Source organism: Sinocyclocheilus grahami, unplaced genomic scaffold, assembly GCF_001515645.1.
Source record: "Sinocyclocheilus grahami isolate Dianchi unplaced genomic scaffold, SAMN03320097.WGS_v1.1 scaffold38.1, whole genome shotgun sequence".
Classification (NCBI taxonomy): Eukaryota; Metazoa; Chordata; class Actinopteri; order Cypriniformes; family Cyprinidae; genus Sinocyclocheilus; species Sinocyclocheilus grahami.
Genome location: NW_015505217.1, coordinates 290554 through 316041, shown reverse-complemented (window position 1 = coordinate 316041; position 25488 = coordinate 290554). Strand labels below are relative to the sequence as shown.

The window sequence follows — 25488 nt, the reverse complement described above, 5'->3', positions numbered from 1 at the left end:
TGGACTGGTGGTGGTGCTTTTTTGGTCAATCAGTGTTTCTGTAAAAAAAAAAAATTGGGAAAACAAACAAAAATACTGATAAGATAATGATACGAATTCTACTAATAAGAACAATACAAAAAAGAACTAAGGATTAATTCATGAATATGAATCAGGTTGTGTGCGTTCGCTCGAACTGATTCGCAGAAATCAAAACAGGGATGATAATAGGTGAGCGCCAGACAATGAGATTGCCATTTGTGCATTAGCTCCACCCACTACCGGAGAACCCGGCAGTTCTTAAAAGCTGAAGAATTACAAAGGAATGCTGTTATTTTGACAGGAAGATATATCAAAGAATATAGTTTATATGTAGCGCATCAGTTCTTTCTCTCTCTCTCTCTCTGCGTGTGTGTGAGACAAAGCGATGGCGAGTCGTGTGCCTTCACACTAGAGTTAACGTTGCGTGCGCTGCACATCCATTCAGATGAACTAAAAAACAGCACAGATCGCTTGACGGAGAGTGAAACTCTGAAGCGCTCAGTCAGAGTGTTTGGCGAGTGAAAATATATCTGTGCTAAACTTATACTAAGCCTCTAACTCACACACTGGGGAGTAAAATCTGAGAATTTATTAGCCATTGGCTAATATTAGACATCATTTAGTCGCCCAGAGTGAAGATTTAGTCGCATATGCGAGTGATTTACTCGCAGTGTAGAGGGTTGATGTGATCGCGAATCTCGAAAGTGAAAGTAAAAAAACAAACATGCATTCATAAGCGATTTCAATTCCCCGCATATTAATAACGGCTCCCTGATGCCCGCAGTTTATATAGAGTATAATTACCCAACGATATAATTGCGACAGAAGATATTGAAGTATATTTTTCCTCCCATCTCGTATCTATTCCCTTTAGGGATTCAATTTTTTATGAGCAGTTGATTTTGCATTTGCGACTGAAAACTACTGCGTGCGACTGAACATATTTAGGAGCACCAGTGCGACTGACCAGATCTTCATCATATTTGTGATTGTGATCGCTGAGGGGAGCTTCAAAGGTTTCTACGTGTTTTTGCAGCGTTGAGTAATGTATCACAGACATATCTCATGAATCCTTTCATAAGCAAAGTGTAGACGGTGTACATAAAAGATTCATTGTGCAGTGTAGAGAGCTTTGTTGATTATAAATGTGAAATCACGATGAGCTAAGATGAGTGACAGCTTTTAATGATTTTTAAGGGAGTTTGTAAATGTGATACTGATTTAATACAACAGTTCAATAGACAAGAAGTTAATATTAAGTGACTTACATTGTCTGACTATAACACTATTGTCTGATTTTGCTCTATTTTGTCGTCGAAAATAGGTTGAAACAAAGTCACAGCTCAGCCGCTGCGCATCTCCATTCAAACACAGCGGTGTCTCGTTTATGAATGAACTGCATTTTTAAATGAATCTAGTGAGTAAGTGATTCATGATTACCCATTCATAAAGACAGTCACTTGCTTCATTCCTGAATGAATCAGCCGTTCGAATTAATCAATTGAATGAATGATTCAGTGATAAAATCAGTGACTTTTAGGTTTTAGTTTCATTTTTAAAGTATCTTTTGAGTTCTTTAAATAATTTAATATTTCTATATTCAACATTTTTTTAAACATTAATCTTAACATGAATTTATGGATTTAATTGCACTCATGCCACCTCTGAGCCTTATTAAATGTCTGAAAATACACCTACAAGCCACTTTTGTGTTCTTCTGTGCTACCTCTGTACAAATTAATTTTAATACTGATTTCATTTGATTAGTAACTTATTCTTCTTATTCTACTTGTTCTTATTCTATTGTTTTATCTAGAATTTTTAAAAAGCTTATAAAATAGAATTTTTAAAAAATTTGACACAAAAAATGACATACTTTTAATAAAGATAAAAAAATGCCATTACGAAGGTAAAAACAAAATTTTACTGTAAATCACTTTAAGGAGTCAAATATCGCCTCTTAATGGGAAGGCTATTTTTTTTATCAAATTTTGGTGCTCCTAAATTTTTGACTGATCCTAAATTTTTTAAGTTAGGAGCACAAGCGCTCCTAAAAAGAAAAATAAGCGTAGAGCCCTGCCTTAACATACTGTGATGCTGTCTCCAGCAGGACGAGACAAAACCAATAAAACCCATTACAAATGAGGCATTTGTTGCATCCAGTGGAGACATAATTACTGATTATAATGACTTATACTGTCTTTTTACGCGTTGCGTTGCGTATCGCGCCGCGTAACGTTAAACCGTGTCTGCATTTGTGATCGGAGAAATGACAAACAACAAGCGCTACCCTACACTGCTCAAAACTCGCGTTTGAATCATCAGTGGCAAGTGAGTCAGAAGCGCTGTCCTTGCAAAGTTGGAACTGCCCAACTTTATAGAAACAGCCTTTGTGCCACAGACACATTAGGCTACTGGTTCAGGAAACAGTCCTCATCCTCCATAAAATGTGCAGCACACATCTGAATATGTGGGTTGAAGTGTTCTGGAACAGTGTTGTAAATACAACTTAACTACTGATTTCTAGTTGTTCTCTTTTGGAAGGCCAAACAAAGTACTTTCGCTTTCACAAACAGCGACTCCACAACATGGCAGCAGCGGCAACAGCAAGAATTAAAGTTACGCCTTCTTTCTTTGCGTGAACATTTGGGCGGCGTTATGCAAATCTTCCCACATCGTGATGTAGATATGTGGGGTCGTGTTAGAACGAGCCGTTTTAGGTAGGTGTGGTTGACGCTTAACTTTTATGAAGAATATCTCTTTGGATTTGAGACTTTAGTCTTTGCAACTTTACAGATCTTCTTTATGCACCAAGAGCTTGTAACATTCCAAAGAGGAAGGAAAAATTGAAATCGCATCATATGACTCCTTTAATGCACACGGGCTTCATCGAATACTTCTTGCATCTGTTGATTTCATCTTATTTGTGTATTATTTGGTTTTATTTAGTGCAAATCTTCAGTTTCATCAGCTCTGATAAGTAATAAACAATATGACATGTGGCTCTCTGATCCTCATAGACAGCAAGGTAACTACTACTTCTCGTAGTTTGTAACTTTACAAATCATCTTGGTACTTTTCTGGACCTTGAACGTGGTAGTTACCTTGCTGTCTATGGGAGCGTGAGAGAGCCCTTAGATCTCATCAAAAATATCTTAAATTATGTTCCGAAGATGAATGAAGGTCTTACAGGTTTGGAACAATGAGGGTGAGTAATTAATGACAGAATTTTCATTTTTGGGTGAACTATCCCTTTAATCAAAACAATATAGTATTTACCCCATTTGTATATGTGAGGCGTACATTACACATTTTCCCTGTGTGTTAACATCAGTATTTATGACTGTCGAATGTAATGTATTTTGCCCCTGCCCCCAAACATATGATTCGACTATCAGTCAACTGTTGGCAAGATTCGACAATTCTGATTCGACTATGTAAATCCTTAGTCGGGGACACCACTAGTATGATTTCCATTCCAAATTAGTTCTGTTCTTTCAAAGAATCCTGGTAAAAGTATCACCATTTCCAAAAAAATATTAAGCAGCACAACTGATTTTAACATTGATAATTTTAAGAAATATTTATTGAGCCGCAAATTAGGATATTAGAATGATTTCTGAAGGATCATGTGACACAGAAGACTTGAGTAATGATGCTGAAAATACAGCTTTGCTATCACAAAACGTAAAAAATTATACTTTAAAATACATTAAAATAGAAAATATTAAAATAGAAAACATTTATTTGTTATACAGTTATAAATTATAAAAATTACAATATTTCTTTGTGTGTGTGTGTGTGTGCATTTTTTGCATTTTGGGGAGCAAAGGAGACCGATATATATGATTATACAAGTTTGGAATTATATCATTTTTTCATTTAAATTTTTAGGTGAGCTATCCCTATTTTCAGTGAGAAATTATTTAAATTTCCATCTGTATCTCACACACAGCTATTATTTGGCTTCAAAAGATTTGTGGTACAGATTATACCACTTTTATAGTACTTTCATAGTGCTTTTATGCCCTTTTGATATATGAAAGCTTAATTTTCTCTTGTAATTACACGAAAGAGCATAGGAAACTGTTTTTAAATTTTAGTTTCACAGAAGAAAGAAAATCTTATATGTTTGGACAACACGTGGTGTGAATAAATGGTGACAGGATTTTAACTATTCCTTTAAGACAAGCAACATCAGCAGGAGATAGATTTTATGTCCTTTTTTGTGGACTTGCTCTAGATCCAAGCACATAGCAAGTGGGTACAAGTGAAACACACAGCCTTGTCCTTGTCCTACAAAGCGTTGTTTGTATCCCAGTTTCCCTTGGTGTAACACTATCAATAGCACTCACGACACCTTTATGAAAATTTATGACTCGCCACGGTCCCTCTGAGAATGTTTTCTGACAGAACAGTTATGTTTAGATAACCTGAGCTTTATAGAAAACGATGAGCCTCTTGGTGCGCTAGTGTTTCTTTCCTGACACTCTGTCTTATCTTCTCCAGGTCATTACAGTGCTGAATTCACAGTGCAGCCCACAGATGCATTAAAAAACAAACTTCATCACCAGAAGGCTTGGAGACGAAGCACTCCTGTTCATGGAGGGCCGCTGGACCCTGCTGCCGTTTCTGGGGGCGTACCTGGTCCACCTTGGCTTGATTACAGGCCAAGGCATCTACACCAACACGTGGGCCGTCCACATTGAAGGGGGAGCCAGGGAGGCTGAGAGGATTGCACACAAACATGGTTTCATCAGTCACGGGCAGGTGAGTGGTATCAGTGCTTTATCAAAGATTTATCTCTTGTATCTTGTGAGAGTTGCTACGTTTGTGTATGTGGACATAATGCTGCATGAGGCTTGTAGTGATGTTCTGGTATATCATTCACCTTCTTGCTGTCAAGCTCTGTTGCTTTACACGAGAGGAAGACAGATTTGCACAAACACTCACCCACACACATACTCGCACAATCGCTAAGACCCCTACGAGAACTCCTTGTAGATGCTTGTCGAGTCGCCTTTCCCCAGCGTCTGTCACTGTTCAGTTCATTAAGATGGAGATGCGTCAGCTGTGATTGGGGAAATTAATTTTGGCTTATGTTGTATTCTTTTTTCCCTGCAGCTCGCAATGTCTCGTTTGTCTTGCCAGATGTTCCCTCTTCTGTTGTTATGGCATTAAATGCTTAGCTGGGAGACGAAAAGCAGGAATGTATCTGACAGCTGAAACATTGTATGTGAATTAATCCCTGCGAGTGCAATGCCCTCTGAGCTCGCTGTGAGGAGTCTGTGAATAGCACGTGTGTGGGAGGACAGGAGTGGAAAGAGCTGCCAAAATTAAGCTGTCTTCTCCTCTCCTTTTTTCTCCTCCTCTCCTGGCTCCTCACCTCTCACATTTACCCTACTGTAAATCATACTGTAAACACTAGACACTTTTAACCCTGCTTGAAATCCAGATCATAACAACTTAAGATTTTTATTTTCTTTTGGCCTAGTTGGTCCAGTAATTCTGATTTGCTTGTCCTGCCAACTTTTCTGCTGGCGCCACCACAAAATGATACATTTTTATTTTTTACTATGCATGCGTAAAAAGTCTGTCTATATGTATGTATCTATCCTCAGTCAAGAGTAGGGTTGGGTATCAAAAACCGGTTCCATTTTAGAACCGGTTCCAAATTTCCAAGAACCGGGTATTCGATAAGACGCGTGCATTTCGATTCTGCTTAACGATTCCTGCGTTCGCATTTTAATGTGATTAAAAACGATTTAAGTGCAGGAACGGAAAGAACTTGCACCCTGTTTGCGTGCAGCACACACGAAGCGCGCGCACAGAGAACAGAGGTCGCGGTACGGGTTCTCGAACCGCTCCGTGTATTTCCACTGTAGAAAAGGTTGTTCTGGGCCGAAACTGACTACTTTCATATTTGTCAACCAATATGCAGAAAACTACTGTCACTTACTGACTGTTTGGAATTCTAAATATGAGCATAGTTCGTCTATTAATATTATGCACTTTTTTTGTTTGCTGTCTTTGTTTTAGTTTTTACTCAGACGCAGGCAGTGCGCTGCCTGAGACAAAAAAGTAATATAGCCAAAACCACTGCATAGTGTAGATCAGTGGTTCTCAACCTTTTTTTGGGCCAGCGCCCTCCTACCCATTATCCAGGCCTCCCCCCATCAAATAAAACGTAGTCTAATTGTCTTCACTGAACATTACAGTTGATTATTATTTTGTGTTTATAATGAGGACTGTTATTTTCATAGTACCATTCAAATGTATGGGGTCATTTTGATTTTTAAGAAAATACGTTAATTTAAGGATCGATTGAGTTGATCAAAAAATAAAATATTTTAAAATAAGTGTAATAAGATTAATTTACAGAATTTTTAAGCATGTTGGTGATTTTCATTACTACAGCTTCAATGATGTTGAGATCTGATATACCTTGCCCCAAATTTAAAGAGACTTGATAAAAAAAATCCTGTTTAGAATATATCCACAGGGGCATTTTTAAAAAAGAGATTTTAGTTTGTTCTTCTGTCCCTGGAACTCTTGAACACCCTTTTACTGCTGTCATATGTACTAGTTTTCAGCTAGCTTTCAGTGAAAAATAACAATATTTATCCCTTAGTTTTAGAAAATACCCTTTTTTTTGTTTTTACTCCAATCAGGATTTTTAGACATTTAATCAGGGCCTGAATTTCATTTTTGGAAATGATCCATTATCCATTATTTTTGATTTATCCGATTTTTTATCTGGACTCCTTTTTAAACCTGTCCGTGTTTACCACAAACACAACATTTATCCATTATTTTTGATTTATCCGATTTTTTATCTGGACTCCTTTTTAAACCGCATAAACACATTGCATTACACCAAATACACAAAATAATGTTCTTTTTAGCAACGTCATATGACCCCTTTAATGGTTAAATTACATTTTATTAATCAAAAAGCATGTCTAATTAATTAAAATCATGAAACTTAAACAATTTAACATCAATTTATTAACAGTTTAACAAATATTACATGTTTAGGACCCTATGAAATGTTTTATTTTTCCAACCTTATGTTTTATTGTAATCAAATTCTGTTTTAGCATGTCTAATTATTTGAAAGCATAAAACAAGTTTAATTTATTCTTACTTAATAGCCTTATGATTTTTTGCTCTGAAATTCTGTGTCGAGTATTAAAAAATTTTTAAAGGCATAAAACATTAATTTAATCTATCTTTTAAGTAATGAAAATTAAATAAATTTTATTTTTGGAAAATAAAGGTAATTTAATATTACAATTAAAACATTGAATAAATATTGAATGCTTATTCCTTAAAAATAAGGTTTTAATCATTTTAGTAGTAGTAGTAGCAGCCTGTTACGTACATTCTACTCAACAATAGTAATTTCTGCCAATGCTGTCAAGTTAAACCGAACTTTTATTTTGATGGGTTGCCGTGAATACCTTTACATTTCTGTGTGTGTATGACATGATGATAGTTTTACTCAAATGAAACGGTCAAATGCTCATGAAGTGACTCTCAGAGTAGTTCTGGAGATCATGTATTTATGTCCTCATTAGCGAGACGGCAGACGTTAATCTCACCAGAAGCGTTGCGAGCGTTTCAGTACGAGTACCACACAAAACCACACGTCTGCGCCATTCATTAACACAGAGACACACAGAATTCATATTTAAATATGAATCATTTTGCGGCTTAATATTTACAAATACTAGTGGGAGTGGGCTCACTTGTGTGTGTGTGTGCGCGCGCGCATTTGGCGGAACTCCACTGTGCGTGATACAGAGAGCGTGACCATAACGTAGAGACCGAAATGACATGCCGCCCCCCTAATATAATGGCAAGGGAAACACTGGCATTACAATTTAACTAAACTCTTACAATTTTAGTCGACTAAATCTAAAATATAATTAGTCGACTAAAATTTAATGATATTTAGTCGACTAAAACTAGACTAAAACTAAAACAATTCAGATGACTAAAATATGACTAAAACTAAATGGCATTTTCGTCAAAAGACTATGACTAAAACTAAATCAAAGTTTGCTGTCAAAATTAACACTGCACAGTACGGGGCAAGGCCTCAGTTGAATGTGCTTTACCTTTGAGCCCTCAGATGGCATTGCATGAAAAACCATCATGCTGCTGTGTTAAATCGCCACATGGCTCAGGAGTACTTCAGAAAATCACTCTCACTTATCACAGTCTGCCGCTGCATCAATAAATGCAACTTGAATCTCTGTTACTCAGAAAGCTATCAATTTTATGTAGTGATAACACCAGATGCCAGCTCTCATTCTGCATGTGCTACAACTAGGGATGCTCCGATCAGGATTTTTGCAGCCGATTCTGAGTACCGATTTCTTGTCATGGTGATTGGCCGATGCTGATTCTGATGCATCAAGCTTTATATAACACATGTAATAATGTTATATAAATAATCACAAAAATGATTCCTTATACAGTGAACATTTAAGATGCCTTTAAAATGGGGTTTATGCATAACATTATGTATATCAGGATACTTAATATAAGACAAAATTAAATACAAACAAAATGGAGCAGTCTGATGCAACCCACAAGGTTTATTTAAAGATTATCCAATAGTAAACTTTGGGGGACAAAATAAACATTTAATAAAAAAAAACATTTAAATTCCTAAAAGAACTAATTGGAGTAGTTTGATGCAACTCATTTTTTTTTTTTTATTATTGTAAAGCTGCTTTGAATGACATGATGATAGTTTTACTCAAATGAAACGGTCAAATGCTCATGAAGTGACTCTCAGAGTAGTTCTGGAGATCATGTATTTATGTCCTCATTAGCGAGACGGCAGACGTTAATCTCACCAGAAGCGTTGCGAGCGTTTCAGTACGAGTACCACACAAAACCACACGTCTGCGCCATTCATTAACACAGAGACACACAGAATTCATATTTAAATATGAATCATTTTGCGGCTTAATATTTACAAATACTAGTGGGAGTGGGCTCACTTGTGTGTGTGTGTGCGCGCGCGCATTTGGCGGAACTCCACTGTGCGTGATACAGAGAGCGTGACCATAACGTAGAGACCGAAATGACATGCCGCCCCCCTAATATAATGGCAAGGGAAACACTGGCATTACAATTTAACTAAACTCTTACAATTTTAGTCGACTAAATCTAAAATATAATTAGTCGACTAAAATTTAATGATATTTAGTCGACTAAAACTAGACTAAAACTAAAACAATTCAGATGACTAAAATATGACTAAAACTAAATGGCATTTTCGTCAAAAGACTATGACTAAAACTAAATCAAAGTTTGCTGTCAAAATTAACACTGCACAGTACGGGGCAAGGCCTCAGTTGAATGTGCTTTACCTTTGAGCCCTCAGATGGCATTGCATGAAAAACCATCATGCTGCTGTGTTAAATCGCCACATGGCTCAGGAGTACTTCAGAAAATCACTCTCACTTATCACAGTCTGCCGCTGCATCAATAAATGCAACTTGAATCTCTGTTACTCAGAAAGCTATCAATTTTATGTAGTGATAACACCAGATGCCAGCTCTCATTCTGCATGTGCTACAACTAGGGATGCTCCGATCAGGATTTTTGCAGCCGATTCTGAGTACCGATTTCTTGTCATGGTGATTGGCCGATGCTGATTCTGATGCATCAAGCTTTATATAACACATGTAATAATGTTATATAAATAATCACAAAAATGATTCCTTATACAGTGAACATTTAAGATGCCTTTAAAATGGGGTTTATGCATAACATTATGTATATCAGGATACTTAATATAAGACAAAATTAAATACAAACAAAATGGAGCAGTCTGATGCAACCCACAAGGTTTATTTAAAGATTATCCAATAGTAAACTTTGGGGGACAAAATAAACATTTAATAAAAAAAAACATTTAAATTCCTAAAAGAACTAATTGGAGTAGTTTGATGCAACTCATTTTTTTTTTTTTATTATTGTAAAGCTGCTTTGAAATAGTGTGCATTGTGAAAAGCACTATACAAGTAAAATTGACTTGACTTAATCAGGGCTCCAGACTCATTCTTCCCACTGGTCGCTCTTTTGCAACTAACTTTCTCAGTTGGACGCACAAGCACTTGATTTGGTTGCTACAACATGGGATTAATCAATGCATGCTGATGAACTTTTATCATAGTTTATAGTTATATGGAAACGAAAGTGGTTAACATTCAACCTGTTATTTTTCTTCAGTATTTGTGATTTGAATTTTGTGAACGGGAGATCCTCTTTTGCTATGCTATAAGCTGGTCTTCGGATGCTTTCACTTTCGAATTTGCGATCTTGTTGTCACGTTTTACAAGAAAAGATCATTCTCTGATTTGCTTACATACATCTATACATATTTAATTTTTTAAGACTAAAACAAAAGATGGGTTCTTTGTTATTCTTAATTAAAAAGCACAACAATAAAACAGTATAATACAATGACAAACTAGCTTACAAAACGTTTATTAACAAAAACAAATAAGATGAGGCATGGCACTCACCACATTATATACCGACTAATAAATTACAGAACGTTTAGCAAACACTGAGGAATCAAATAAAAAATAAATAAAAGAGAGCTTCCATAGCATAACGTGAGGTAAACGGCAAAGATAACTAGCTTTTCAAAATGAAAACAAAAAGAAAAGTAAAACTAAACTTGCTGTCGGTGACCGTGCTTGCATGTTTTTTTTTTCCCACAAGAATACCAACATGTTCACCTTCTCTGGTTCAAGAAGTGGTCTTACACTTTAGCTTGAAAACCATCCATCGTTTCCTCAATATTCGTTTCATTTTTGCTTTGTGCTCGTGCTGACGCGGCGAGTATAAACCAGGCTCTTCACTCTAAGCACTGCGCAGTTCGAACGAGTAGAGCAGTTTCGTTATGCTTTCAGTTTCGTTTGCCGTTTGATGTTTCTCATATGCAACAGAAATGGCAGAGCTTATGAGTTGAACAATGCGGTGGTTGCGCCAGTACGACCGCACAAAATTTTTAATGTAGTTATTCAAGTGCTCTTAAAGGGGTCATCGGATGCCCAAGTTGATATGATTCTTTAGGGTCTTAATGAAAAGTCTATAACATACTTTGGTTAAAATTTCTCAATGGTAGTGTAAAACAACACCCTTTTTACCCTGTCAAAATCAGCTCTGTTTTCAGCAAGCCGTTTAGTTCATGTTCCTTTAAATGCTAATGAGCTCTGCTGACCCTGCCCCTCTCTTCCGTGGGGTGACGAGCCGTTCTCATGATACTGTTTACTTTAGCTACAGAACTTGCTAACTAACACGTTATTAGGATTCATAAAATAACCTTATTCTCACTTCTTCTGTAGGTGAGGCTGGATCACGAATGATTCGCGTGAACAATGCATTTAGGTAGATCGGTGGGAGCATTCCCTTCAAAAACAAAGGTAATGCACTGCGTCTTCAGTGGCTCAGATGTCGGGAGTAAATGATGACTGCAGAACACAGAACACCTCAATCGCTTAGGAGCCATTCTTGTCTACATCTGCTCTGGCGTCGAAACAATGGAGGACTGATGACAGCTCACTCAGGGCGGGTCTAAGGTTAAACGTTAGTGTCAATCAACAATTGTGGGAGGGGCCTGGGTCTGTGTGAAGTCACACAGACAGGCATCTGAGAATGGCTTGATATGAGAAGGGGGAAATGATTTAACGAGATAAAAAAAAAACACTGGGTGGATCCTCAGTTCAAACAACTTGTAAAAGTGCATGTCTCAATGGTAGTGTAAAACAACACCCTTTTTACCCTGTCAAAATCAGCTCTGTTTTCAGCAAGCCGTTTAGTTCATGTTCCTTTAAATGCTAATGAGCTCTGCTGACCCTGCCCCTCTCTTCCGTGGGGTGACGAGCCGTTCTCATGATCCTGTTTACTTTAGCTACAGAACTTGCTAACTAACACGTTATTAGGATTCATAAAATAACCTTATTCTCACTTCTTCTGTAGGTGAGGCTGGATCACGAATGATTCGCGTGAACAATGCATTTAGGTAGATCGGTGGGAGAATTCCCTTCAAAAACAAAGGTAATGCACTGCGTCTTCAGTGGCTCAGATGTCGGGAGTAAATGATGACTGCAGAACACAGAACACCTCAATCGCTTAGGAGCCATTCTTGTCTACATCTGCTCTGGCGTCGAAACAATGGAGGACTGATGACAGCTCACTCAGGGCGGGTCTAAGGTTAAACGTTAGTGTCAATCAACAATTGTGGGAGGGGCCTGGGTCTGTGTGAAGTCACACAGACAGGCATCTGAGAATGGCTTGATATGAGAAGGGGGAAATGATTTAACGAGATAAAAAAAAAACACTGGGTGGATCCTCAGTTCAAACAACTTGTAAAAGTGCATGTAGCATCCGATGACCCCTTTAACAAAAATGTGAGTGTAGAGCCCTGTCAGATGGCATATCAACCACTGCGCAAGCACACACAAACACGTGAAGTTTGATTTAAACAGCTTGAAAACTTTTCCACTCAAAAAAAAGCTTGCATTGTGATAGACTGATGTGTGTACGTGCACATCTTGTGTTTGAATGGAATTCCTGGCGTTCATTAGTGTGGCATAATGAACAAGCTCCCCCTGCATCTCCGTTGATTTATGCCTGACACTGACCTGTCAATCAAACACGGGACACTTTCACACCCAGCACGGTGGATTGATTTTTCATTATTCATTTCAGACTCTCAGACAGATTGTGAGTCCTTGAAAGATCCCTGTCTTCTGAGTTGAATTTTTGATGCCATATGTTGCTTTCTCTCGTCTCCCTCTCTCTCCTCTGCATTTAATGTTATTTTTTTCTGCTCAAAAAATGTGGCTTGAGTTGAGAGGTTTGCGATGCGGGTCTCTGGGTAAGGAGGCGTGGCACGCTAATCCAAAGCGCTGCCACCACGGCCGTGTCTTGGCGTGGAGCTTCCTTGCAGCGATCCACCAGAAATCCTACACCACTGAAATCATATCACTTCAAAAATGCGTTATATAGATGGAGGAACAGAAAGCGAGAGACTGAGATGAAAAGTAGCGAGACTGTGAAAACGGGAAGAGAAAAAGTAGCAAAAGAGAACAGATGAAAGCGAGAAAATGATTCGGGGAGAGCTGAGCAGTAAGACTCTGAGATGACAGGAAAGTTGAGCAACACATGTATGAATGGAGCGGATGGTGGATAGATTGGCTGAAAATGGGCTGGATAGGAAGACAAAGATGTGAGACGTAGACCAAAATACTCCAAGAAGAGACCGAATCGCAGAACATTTTAGAACGTTTGATTTACAGCTATAGAGTGGTATTTCCAACCAATTAGATTGCGGCCTGGTTAAAACAAAAAGTTTAAATTGAATAGATTTAAAGGGGTTATGAAATGACAAATCAAAGGGGTGATTGTGCTATAAAAGCATTCTGTAAAATTCTGAAATCAAAACTTTCTTGTTAGTGTAAAAACAATTTATAATGAAACCAATTTGCCAAAACGACAGGTTTTGGAATGTACCACATTATGATGTAATTTGTGGCTAAACACTGGCTCCGCAGAAGAAGATCAACGCCTGCTTCTACATCGCTGTGTGTCTAGCCCCACCCACCGATTCACACGTGTAGTAGGTAAATGACAAGAGTGGCTTGCTCAGGCCTGCACAGAAACCAAACGATAAACTTTTTTTTGGTTAACTTTATTTTTAATGAAGTACCAGACTGCATCAGTGAGAACTTGGTCCTTTGTTCACTTTATTTTACCGTGGATTCATTTACAAACAAGGCACAATTCGACACAGGATTTTCAGAAAGATTGAAACTAAAAGACGATGCTGTGCTGGATATATTGGATCTGACAGTTATGTCGCACCACACAAATGTGAGTAACTATTTTCATTACGTGATCACTATTGCTTTGTCTGTTATTACAGATTGTTTGATACCGAGTATTTATGCGTTTTTAACCTAAATCACAGCAGCGTCCATCTATGAGGAATGTTGCTGTCAAACATACACAACTGTTAGCCAATCATAGCAGTGGGCATTTACGTCAGAGTCTACACTCCGCCACACCTATTCAAATGGAGCATTCTGATGAGGGGTGTCAAGACAGGACAGAAAATAGCCTAATCAAAATGATGTTGTTTTTTTATGTAAAAATCTTGATAACAATATAAGAATATCAGAGAATATATCAGTTTTTTAATATCAGAGAACAGTACAAAATAAAAAACAAAGGCAGTTAATGACCCTTTTAAATTAGATTTAACACTCTTTATTGCATTATGCATGGTTAGGACACATTGTAACACAAAATACAACTGTTTTTGTACTCTGTTAGTTCATAGTGTCTGTGGTCTTTTAGTGTCACCCCTGAGGCTCAGTGTAAGTACAAAACAGTGATTAAGGCTGACAAACGTTACATCAGGTCAACAAATGACCCGTCCAAAATGACGGAAGACACCTTATTCATCTCTGAAAGCGCTTGTCACTCTCCACGGGAGAACGATGGGACGCATGAGACATTTATCCAAGCCCATAATTACTTGATTGCCTGGCTGGAATCCTGCAGGGAAGGCTTCGGCCTGTACTTTAGGTGAGAACGGATGAATAGATGAAGATAAAAGGAGTGGGAGCGGGGCTTAAATGTCATGTTTCTAGAGCTGTCATCCCTCAGAGCAATAGGATATTCCTGGGAGGAGGTGGAGGAATGTAGAGGGGACCTGGGGGGACTGAGACTGAGCTCCACATGCTCTCACGCTGGAGGCTGTGAATGTCACTGAACAGGTGAAGAGTGGGTGCATGCATTGTCTCTTAAGCCTGCTTTCAACACCTTACCAAGCCCTGGCCATAACTAAAGCCGAATTCCTGCTGTGCAGGTAATTGTACAGTTCATTAAATACATCTTGACCTGGGGCGTATTGCAGAAAGTTTCTTATCTTAGGTCTTAACTTAAGATGTGATATGTTAAATTAGGATTTTTCAGAAATTCGTATTACAGAAGCAAATCTTAACGTAATTTGGGATTCTTATCCTATCTTACAAAATCGTATCTTATCTCTAGTTAGGAAATCTTAAATTGCATCATCAAGCTCGACAATCCACTCTCAGGTCTGTTACCAAGCAACCAACACTGCACAGATAGAAGATAAGATTTTAAATTTTAGTTTATCTGGGCGGAAACTAAATTTTTACCTCATACCTCACATGCGTTTTCTTCGTGTCAGTTGTGGCGAGTGCAAAAATGACCATGCGAAAGACAAGCAAGGTGTGGGATTATTTTTTTGAATTAGAAGGAAATGGAAAAGTTTTGAGTAAACTGTAATGTCAAATTGTCTTACAATAACTCTACTGGAGCGATGCGTAATCATATTCAATACAGGCACATAGGCGTTAGCTTAGAGGCTGGCCAAAGCCAGCAAATGTCAATCACGTCATTCACTACAACCCGTCGGTGCTGTGATCCCGTCCGCGCCGCCTATTCCTCTAACGAACACCCACTTCGGTGGTGGTGCGGGATGTCCAGGCGCTTTCTGAAACTCTTATCGGCTTGCTTTTCGTTATCTCTGCGTGCCTGCGGCTTCAGTTCCTGCCGAGCGTGTTTTTTCAAGTGCAGGAATTTTATTGTTAATCGCCTCAGGTCCCGTCTTTCACCAGACCACGTTGATAATTTCACTGAACAAATAACTCACGGTCTGAGTAAGTAAAATGGGCATTGTTGCATTGTTTTGTTTTTAGACAATATAGCCTACACGAAGTATGTTTTTAAAAGCCGTTTTAATGCTATTTCTTGATAAACCTTCCTATTGTTTTTGACTTGTGTTTTAATATGTTGGCTAACGTTATATGAAGATTAAGAATTCTGTCAGGCTATTGATTGATTTTCCATTGTTCTGTATTTCCCCAGCTGATTTGAACAAATAAGCTATGCTTTGACCGACGTTGAGTGTATGCTCTTCTTTTATTTCTTTTTAACGATCACCTAAAATGAAATGATGATAACGCGAGGCAAGTGTGCGGCAAGCAGAATTTATTGAGGGATTTGACAGTGTGATTCATAGATTAAGTATTTCAAATATAGGCTATTATAGAGGTCTGCTACCTGACCTGAGCCCGACGTGTCCCGAAATACTTTCGGGTTTCGGGTCGGGGTTAATGTTTAATGAATAGCTTCGGGTTCGGGTCGGGCTCGGGCTCGGGTTTATAGCTAAACTAAAACTATATGCAGTAGCCTAGGCTATGCTGCTTTCATAAGGCGCGTTTCCATACCCTTCAAATTGCGCAAATTGAAGTTGCGAATTGAAAATACGCCTAATGGAAACGCGTCAATTTCGCAATATTTTTTATCGACATTTATAAAATATTGCCAAAGTTTTGTGCAAATCTGTAATGGAAACACGCCTATAGACGCACGCACACACATTAGTGCACACGACAACACAGCACGGAAACTTTTATTAGTAAAATAGCTTCGACAGGCTACTGACTCACACCTTTATGTTTCTCTGCAATGAGGGGGTAAAATCGCTGTTTTTGAAGGAACTAAGCCTCATTGCTCGTAGAGAGAGACGCGCAGACGCAGGTTCACACATGCAACTTTCATCCCTCTCTCTCTCGCTCGCTAATTCAAATAAATTATATAATTAATTAATTCAAATAAATGCGATCTTACCGCACTGCATCTCTGTGCCTTTTTTTAAGCATGCCGAATGCTAACGAGCCTTAACTGACAAAAATTACCATAATTTGCATGATGGAAGAATTATCATCTTGTCGTATACAACCATTCAAAACCTCGGCAGAATTTATGTGACCGAGGCACCTGATGTTCATAAACTTTCATAACTGGTAAGTGTTTTTTCTTTTGCCTTGTGAACTGGCCGAGCCTTAATGATTTACTGACGTTGCATGCAATCGTGAAATACAGCAAGTTTTTTTTTTATTGGCTATTCGTTGTGGGGAAAAAAAAAGATTTCGAGTTCGGGTCGGATTCGGGTTCTAGATTGAACTATGCTGCTCGGGTCGGGCTGGGTCAGATGATCTCAGACGAGTTTAAAGCCTGTGCAGACCTCTAGGCTATTATATAGGCTATGCTACACGCACACAGAGTGTTTTTTTTCTTACCATCTTTTGGGGGTTTCTTGCTTTTAGACTAGTCGGATACAAAACTTTAGTTTAAACGACAGTCAAATTAGTCGTCGCGCACATCCCTAGTAATTACGTAGTTTGTCCAGCAGAGCCATTGTTTGCTACTGGCGACCTGGATGAAATGCTTTAAAGCTTAAGTGTATGGGATACCATTGAAACTTTGAACGGCCATATCTCCGTAACGGCGTGGCGGATCCGCACTAAATTCGGGGGATCCCTTCAGCTCGAGGAACCCTCTCGAACGTCGAATCGAGTGCATGTCTCGAGGCCCCCTTTCGAATGAGACCACCCCCGTGTCAATAGCCCCCAGGCGGTAGTTACGCGATAGTTAAGGGTGGGTAAATTCACGGTCGGGCACCAACGGATCTGGCGATCCCAGGGGGCTACCGACGCGTGGAGGGTGGCGTTCGAGAGGGCTCCTCGAGCTGAAGGGAACCCCCAAATTTGGTGGAGATCCGCCACCGCGTTCGCGAGATAGTGACCCCAGCCAACGCTTTCATTACAGTAAGGAGGTCTCTTGTTCAGGCAGCAGCATTCAAGCATTGTCTTATTCAACCGTAAGTGCCCTGCGAAGTGGACGTCACATGATATTCCGTCATGATTCCAGTTCCAAGGGAAGGTACACGTCACATTCAAAGGGCATTAAAGTGTGCGAGACGTGAATTTAAATTGTATTTATTTACAGAGGTATATTATGTCACACTTTACACTTCTCTAGTAAGTTCAACCATAAGCGCAAATCCGTGAATGAATGTTCCGAAGTGAAATAAACTTCAAAGGAATAAAGTTGCATGGAATTGAATTGAAATAAAGTTGAATAAACTTCAACTGTACAGTTCAGTGCACTGATGTCAGACTCATTTTGGATAATAAAGTTTATTGTTAAATTGTTAAATGCCCTGCCTCCATTACATATCTTTGTCACGTCATTATAAGTGTTTGATCACCACATTTGAGTGATCATTGCAAAAAATGTGTTTATGTATATATATTCTCTTTATGTATATACTGTATTCTATATATAGTACCAGTCAAAAGTTTGGACACATGAATGGGAAAGTGTCCAAACGTTTGAGTGGTACTGTACTATAATATACACAAAGAACATTGGCCGATATATCGATATCGGCCCCCAAAAAAACCCATATCGGTCGGGGCTCTAATTTACAGTATAACACAAGCTGAACAGGCTGTTATAAGTCAAATTGACTTTCCCAACTTCCTGACTACTAGACGTTTCAAGGGCCTCCCACTGTCCACACACCTGCCACTTTTCATCACCACCATTGTAATGAGCATACCTTAGGAACGCGGATGTTCAGATGGGGAATGAGGAAAAAAATTAGGAACAACTGGTTCTTATCACTGCAACTATAAAAGGAATGAGTTTAGGGAGCAGTTCAGGAAAATGAATCCTCAGCCTGAGAGTTGTGAACAGCTGCTGAACCCATTCAGTGGAAAAGAGATGAAATAATTAGCAGTGGAGTAACGCCATATGCTCTAGTTTTGCATTAGTGTTGTATGTGGCTGTAGCTTCAGAAACCATTGACACCTTCTTTGTCTTAAAGGTCAGTAGTCATTTTGCAGATCCTTTTATCAGAAGTGACTTTCTGCACATAAAAAATAAAAAATGGATACAATTTTGCACCTCGAAGGGTTTTTACCCTCTACATTTTGATTATCTATTTCTTGAAAACCCTGCAAGCTATACATCTGCCTCTCTCCACGTCCCCAAAAAGCATTTGATTATATTTCTAGTACCCTTAAAGTATTCCACATTCTCATTGGGCTAAACCAAAGACTGTGGTGCTGAATGCCGAGGGCATTGTTTCAGAGAAGAGGAGGGTTGGGGATTTGCATTTGGAAGAGGATTCTAGCATTTGTGAGGGTTTAATTTGGGATTTGAGCAGCTTTCTTTGTCCCAACTGCAGTTGGCGTTGTTTTTGCATTGTGCTTCGTTTATGTCGCGAGTGTGTGTGTGTGAATAACAGCTTAGCAGGCAGCTGATCAGCACACTTCAGTGACGCATTTCACCCATCTCTCCCCACCTCTCTGCGTCTGCACACAAAAACACTCGTGATTGTTCCCATCGCTGAGCACAGCTCTCAAAGGCCTCTCTACACTCATAGCTGCTGGTGGGGAAAATGGTGGCTGGTGTATTGTGGGCTGATTGCATTTGCCACAGTACCTTGATATCATTGTCTTCTGTTTGTTTTGAATGAGACAGGTCCTGGAATTGGGTACACAGAGCAAGTCTTTGGTTTCTAGGGTTCTGAGAGTGGTATAAACTCCTCTTACGTGCCCCTTGTGTATCTTTCCTCCCGTATTGACTCTTAGAATTTAGCTGAACACACCAGTACACATAAGACCCAAAAGGGAACAATAATTTGGTGCAAAAAAGGAAATGTTTATGTGATGTTAAAAGATTCTCAAATGACTCAAGCATAGTTTCAAATTATAAAGTGTTTGAAACACCAATTGTGAAGCTGATAATCTAAATAGCATTATTATAACCTATCGAAACAGCACTGTGTGTCCAGCAGGGAAAACGATAAGATCTCAAATTAGAAGAGTTATTACATTTCCATTGAAAATGTGAAATTTTGGCAGCTTTAAAACATATTTTGTGTTAAATACAATTTAAGCTCTGTCGATTTTAGCATCTGTAGCTTGCTGTTGATTACCTGAGAAAATAAATTCGACCACAGTTTGTCAAAACAAACAGAAAATGTATTTGTAGTGGAGGTAGGTGGTGCAATCTTTGTATGTTTGCTTCACAGACAGCCAGTTTTTGCTTAAAAAAATAATAAAACAGCAAAACCTCTGCATAATTTGTTTGCATTTGATTAGTAATCAACAATAATTATTTCATTCAACATATGAAATTTGATATTGTACTTTCTTGTCGTAGTTCAACTAAAAATGCAAATTCTGTCATCATTTACATATTTACCCTCATGTTATTTTTTTATTCTATGGCACACAAAACACATTTAAAAAATCTCTGTTGAAATGCCTTCTTTTCAAATTTAAATTTTTGGGTGAATTATTTATTTAATAGCACATATTCTTCATCTTATTGTTACCAGTTGTGCACATTAAACATTTAAACACATAATTTCATCTAAATACAATAACTTCGTCTCTGAAACAACTTTCCTTTGTATTCTCACCATTTATTTTTCATCTGTATTTTTCCAGCACACCATTTGTCATGCATCTTCAATTCCTATGGAAACAACTTTTCACAATCCAATTAATTCCTGATGGGAAAGAAAAATACTCTGGATTGTGAATATGTTTCATGCACACTTTCATGTAGTATATAGATGCAGATTATTGCAGTGTTTCCCATACGTTGATTTATTTGTGGCGGCCCGCCACAATATCAGAACTGACCGGCACAAATAGATTTTCCAAAAGGCTTTGACTTCGTTGAATAAACTTAAGCACTGCACGTTTCAAAATCTAAACCCGGTGCAGGTGTTTTTATCTCACTGTATTTCTGAAGGAAACCGACTATCTTTAGAAAATTTTCGATGTCATTTTCATTTCATCTTGCATGTAATGCCTGATAAGCCTGGCAGAGAATAAGTTTGCATATATATATATTTATATATATTTCCCCCGGGGGAAGTGACGCCACACATAGAGTGTAAGTCTGTGGGAGACACCGTATTGCATATCATTTATTTACTATGAAGTTGTTTTTCCTGTCCCCACATTGACTCCACCCACATTTCTTTAATCTAAGTTAATCACAAGTCCCCATATTCACACACTTCTCCTCCAAATCCCATAATCATTCACATACAGATCTTTAATGATGAACTCTCACTGCCTGGCTGTCTGTTTCTTTCTTCTACTCTCTTTCTATATACCTGCTGCCAAAATATTTCCAAAGGCTTTTCTCTCTGCCAACTTTTCAGAAATCATTACTCTAAGATGGCTAGAGAGCTAGGAAAAAGTTGGACACCCTCCTCAAGGCTCTTAGTGCACTAAGAAAGAAATGCATATTGATGGACCAGCTCTGCAGTCACGAACACACACACACACACATCCACTCAAAGATGGAGCCACGATGAGACAATATCTGAAAAGTCACGTCTATATGGCAGCATGGATGTTGAAATGCAATCAGAGGTTTGTCGAGACAGTTTAGAACACAAATTTACTACAGAGAACTACGACAGCCACAATCAAATGCAAACAAACACACAGGAATTGCACAAATAGAACACTTTTGCATTCCCCTTGAACTTCACTTTAACTGTTTTACATGTATGCTACACCGACATCTTTCACGGTGTTAAAAATAGTGTAGTGGATCAATTTCAGCTTTTAAAGGGGTCATATGATGCGATTTAAATTTTTCCTTTCTCTTTGGAGTGTTACAAGCTCTTGGTGCATAAAGAAGACCTGTAAAGTTGCAAAGACTAAAGTCTCAAATCCAAAGAGATATTCTTTATAAAAGTTAAGAGTCAGCCACGCCTACTTAAAACGGCTCGTTCTAACATGCCCCCACATGTCTACGTCACAATGTGGGAAGATTTGCATAACGCCGCCCAAAGGTTCACGCAAAGAAAGAAGGCGTAACTTTTATTCTCGCTGTAGTATTGTTGTTGCCGCCGCCATGTCGCGAAGGCACTGTGTGATTCGTTGTGAAAGCAAAACTACTTTGTTTGGCCTTCCAAAAGAGGACGATATCTGCTTAGTCATGCCTGGAGCTGATCCATGCTGGTTGCTGAGGAAATACTACAACTTTGCGCTGTGGATCGCCGGACCGGCTTTCACAATGGACGAAGCGGAGTCCGGCCCGGGGTCGTCACATGTGGTTGCCACAAGCCCGCTGGATGCTCCTTTGTCAAATCCGCCGCCTCTGCTCACTCTAGCCCTCCGACCATTCCTCACTTTATCCCCCGGCCTCTGCTCACTCAAGGCCGCTGTGTTTGATGCTGTGTTTCGTTGTGAAAACGAAACTACTTTGTTTGACCTTCCAAAAATGGACACGACTAGAAATCAGTGGTTAAGTTGTATTTACAACACTGTTCCAGAACACTTCAACCCAAATATTCAGATGTGTGCAGCACATTTTATGGAGGACCGTTTCCTGATCCTGGGAGAGTAGACTAAAATGCTGGCTGTTCTGACTCAAAGTTTTTTTTATATTTAAAGCAAGTTTTTTGGGCAGTGTAGAGTAGGGCTTGTTGTTTGTCATTTCTTCGATCATAAATGCAGACATGGTTTAGACGTAAAAAGACAGTATAAGTCATTATAATCCATAATTATGTCCCCACTGGATGCAACGAATGCCTCGTTTATAATGGGTTTTCATGTTTTTGAATCATCGCTCCGGCCTGACAGGGCATCATCACAATATGGTAAGGGGCGTAACATTTCCGTCACACGCTTGAGGTATTCGGCTAATCACAACGCACTGGATAGCTGGCCAATCACAGCACACCTCACTTTTTCAGACCGATGAGCTTTGTAAAAATCGACACGTTTCAGAAAGGCAGGGCATAGAGGAGAAACAATAATGTACAGTATGTGGAAAATAATGTGTTTTTTTTTACCTTAAACCGCATAAACACATTTCATTACACCAAATACACAAAATAATGTTCTTTTTAGCAGCTTCATATGATCCCTTTAAGTAGTAAGCAAATCAGATGAATCTGTTGGCTAAGCATATTTACACATGAACAAGTGTATTTACTAGGGATGTAACGATTCACTCAACTCACGATTCGATTCACGATTTTGATTTCACGATTCGATTCGATTCACGATTGTTTTTTAACAAAATGAGATTTAAGACAAATTATAAATTAAATGTGTCCTTTTATTATTGCTTGGACAAAATGCTGCACATTTCTTTGTCAAATTGATATCTAACACTATAATAATATACTAATATAGCACTTGCATATTATTGCTCTTTTGTTGGTTTTGATTGCTTCTATTGTCCTCATTTGTAAGTCGTTTTGGATAAAAGTGTCTGCTAAATGACAAAATTTAAATATAATGCAAATGTAAATAACAAAACTAAATTGAAATTTTAAAACAAGCCCCAAATCAAATAAATAACACAAATAAAATAAATCTATTCACAAAAACAAAATAAGGCTTTGTCTGTGCTCTTTCCATTTAAAATGAGAGGCAACCACTGCATTTTAATCATGATCCAAACAAAGATGCTGCATACATGCAACGCGAGAGGTTTTTAATCTAAATGAGATTGTATAATTTCGAAATTTGAAGCAAAAACAGAATGGTTTGACTTCAGTTTTGTGAAACTATACATAAAAAAATATCTGCATGACAGCTGAGCTGAATGAGATGCAGATTCACTCTCTGCCAGCAGGTGGCGCTTAAAGCGTTTCATTGGTTTCCGCTGTAAACAAAGCAGGGCTGCACATATGAACTTTAATATGCATTATACAGAGGCAAGAAGAAACGAAAATAATACTATCTAAACTTTTCTAAAGACAGTAAGTTCCCCTCAGACATGCATTCATACAAACTCCTACACCTAAATGAATCGCGATTGGTTTAGCATATCAACCGATTTGAATCGTCACATATTTAAATCAATTTCCAACTGGCTCGCAGTTAATCGTTACATCCCTAGTATTTACATATGGAGAAGTGAAGTGTTTATATTAGCAGTGGTGTACAGGAGTTAATATGCCAATAAACACACCTTCTATTCTATTCTGTTGTGCTTCATTTATCTGTTTCTGAAGCAAGAACACGTCCTCTGTAAAAGGCCCCTTAGCCTGCTGCATTCTCTCTCAACATCTGATCCCTCCTGGCAGACTGGTAATAGAGGAGAATACAGGATTGTGCTGTTTGTTGCAGGGTCGGTGAGAAAGTTTGCTTTGATCTGGTGCCGTGACCCGGAGCTTTCATTGCTTTTCAAGTCTGGGTTTTTGACACAGTTCACAGCCGATTTCAAGAGCATTTGTTGATTTGAGATGATGAGAGGTTCAAGATGAAGACATGTTAATTTTTAAGACTAATTATCCATCAGCCTCAAACGGCACTTCCTCTAATCTTTAGACGATTCATCTGATTTGTGTAGCCTGGAGCACTTGAGAGAAAACTTTTAGTTACAAAGCACTTGATGAAAAAGTTCTCCTTTTGCCAGCTCTGACAAGGGGAAGAGAATCTGTCTTACAGCTGGAGACGATACTGTCTGAAGTTCTGCAGGAGGTCGATGGGAGATTGATACAATCGGCAGAGATGGTGGAACTTGAAATATCAAGTCTGGCGGGCTCAATGTGACTCAAGGGAGTCAGTGTGGAGGAAAGAAAGTGAGAGCACTTATGCAGTGTGTATGTGTGTGTGTGTGTGTGTGCAACTTCTTTGAGCCGTCCAGCATCAGCCGGACAATTATAGGGTCTGAAAGCACACTTGAAATATCAAGTCTGGCGGGCTCAATGTGACTCAAGGGAGTCAGTGTGGAGGAAAGAAAGTGAGAGCACTTATGCAGTGTGTATGTGTGTGTGTGTGTGTGCAACTTCTTTGAGCCGTCCAGCATCAGCCGGACAATTATAGGGTCTGAAAGCATTTTCACTTCTGTTGTGAAATATAACAGGTCACTGAAGGGAGAATTCAGTAAACAGTCAAGCCACCTTTGCATGCAGTATTTCAGCTACCTAGCATTCAGAACCTGTCCTCAAGATTGTGGCATACAGATTGTTACAGATTGTTTGCCGTTACCTGAGTTGCATGATTTCTTTAGTCAGTTGCTTGCTAAAGCACCGCAAAATGCTCGATTTGGGCACAATTCATTCTTAATTCCCCACAGACGGCAGTACTGTGTAGTTTCTACATTCAGAGCAGAGATTTGACTTGGAATGTGCACTTGGAATTTATTTCCCATAAATAATACAGCAACCCAAAGCGACTGGAAACACTGGATGTCTTCACGCAGTGATGTCCTGATCAAGCAGCAGCATAATTTGCTTGGCAGGAGTTAGATTTCAGACTTAAAAAGGAATACATTTATTTCAATGCTTGTGAAAAGATGAAGATTATTTCTTAAACGCTGCAGAAAAAGATCAGGGTTTTATTAATAAGCAGTTAATAAAAATCTTCTGTCACCTGTTGTTTATTTCCAGTCTGCTTCATCTTATTTGTTTGTGTTGTTACTTGACTGCACCTTTCTCCAAAGAGAACTGTCAGAAAGGGAAGATTTCCATCAAGCAATCTGTCACTCTCCCTCCCTATCGCCCATCTTCACTCATTCTATTACATGTATCTCTCTCTGTACCAGCGTTCT

The 25488-nt window shown here is 38.7% G+C and overlaps 1 protein-coding gene across 1 annotated transcript in view; it reads left to right on the top strand.

Moving 5' to 3' along the window:
* Nucleotides 1-25488, top strand: part of furinb (furin (paired basic amino acid cleaving enzyme) b) — a 111287-nt gene that overhangs the window by 7107 nt on the left and 78692 nt on the right. Inside the window, exon 2 of the mRNA XM_016267457.1 lies at nt 4531-4791. Coding sequence (XP_016122943.1) covers nt 4624-4791 — 168 coding nt within the window. The 5' untranslated portion in view covers nt 4531-4623. The remainder of the gene's footprint in view (nt 1-4530; nt 4792-25488) is intronic.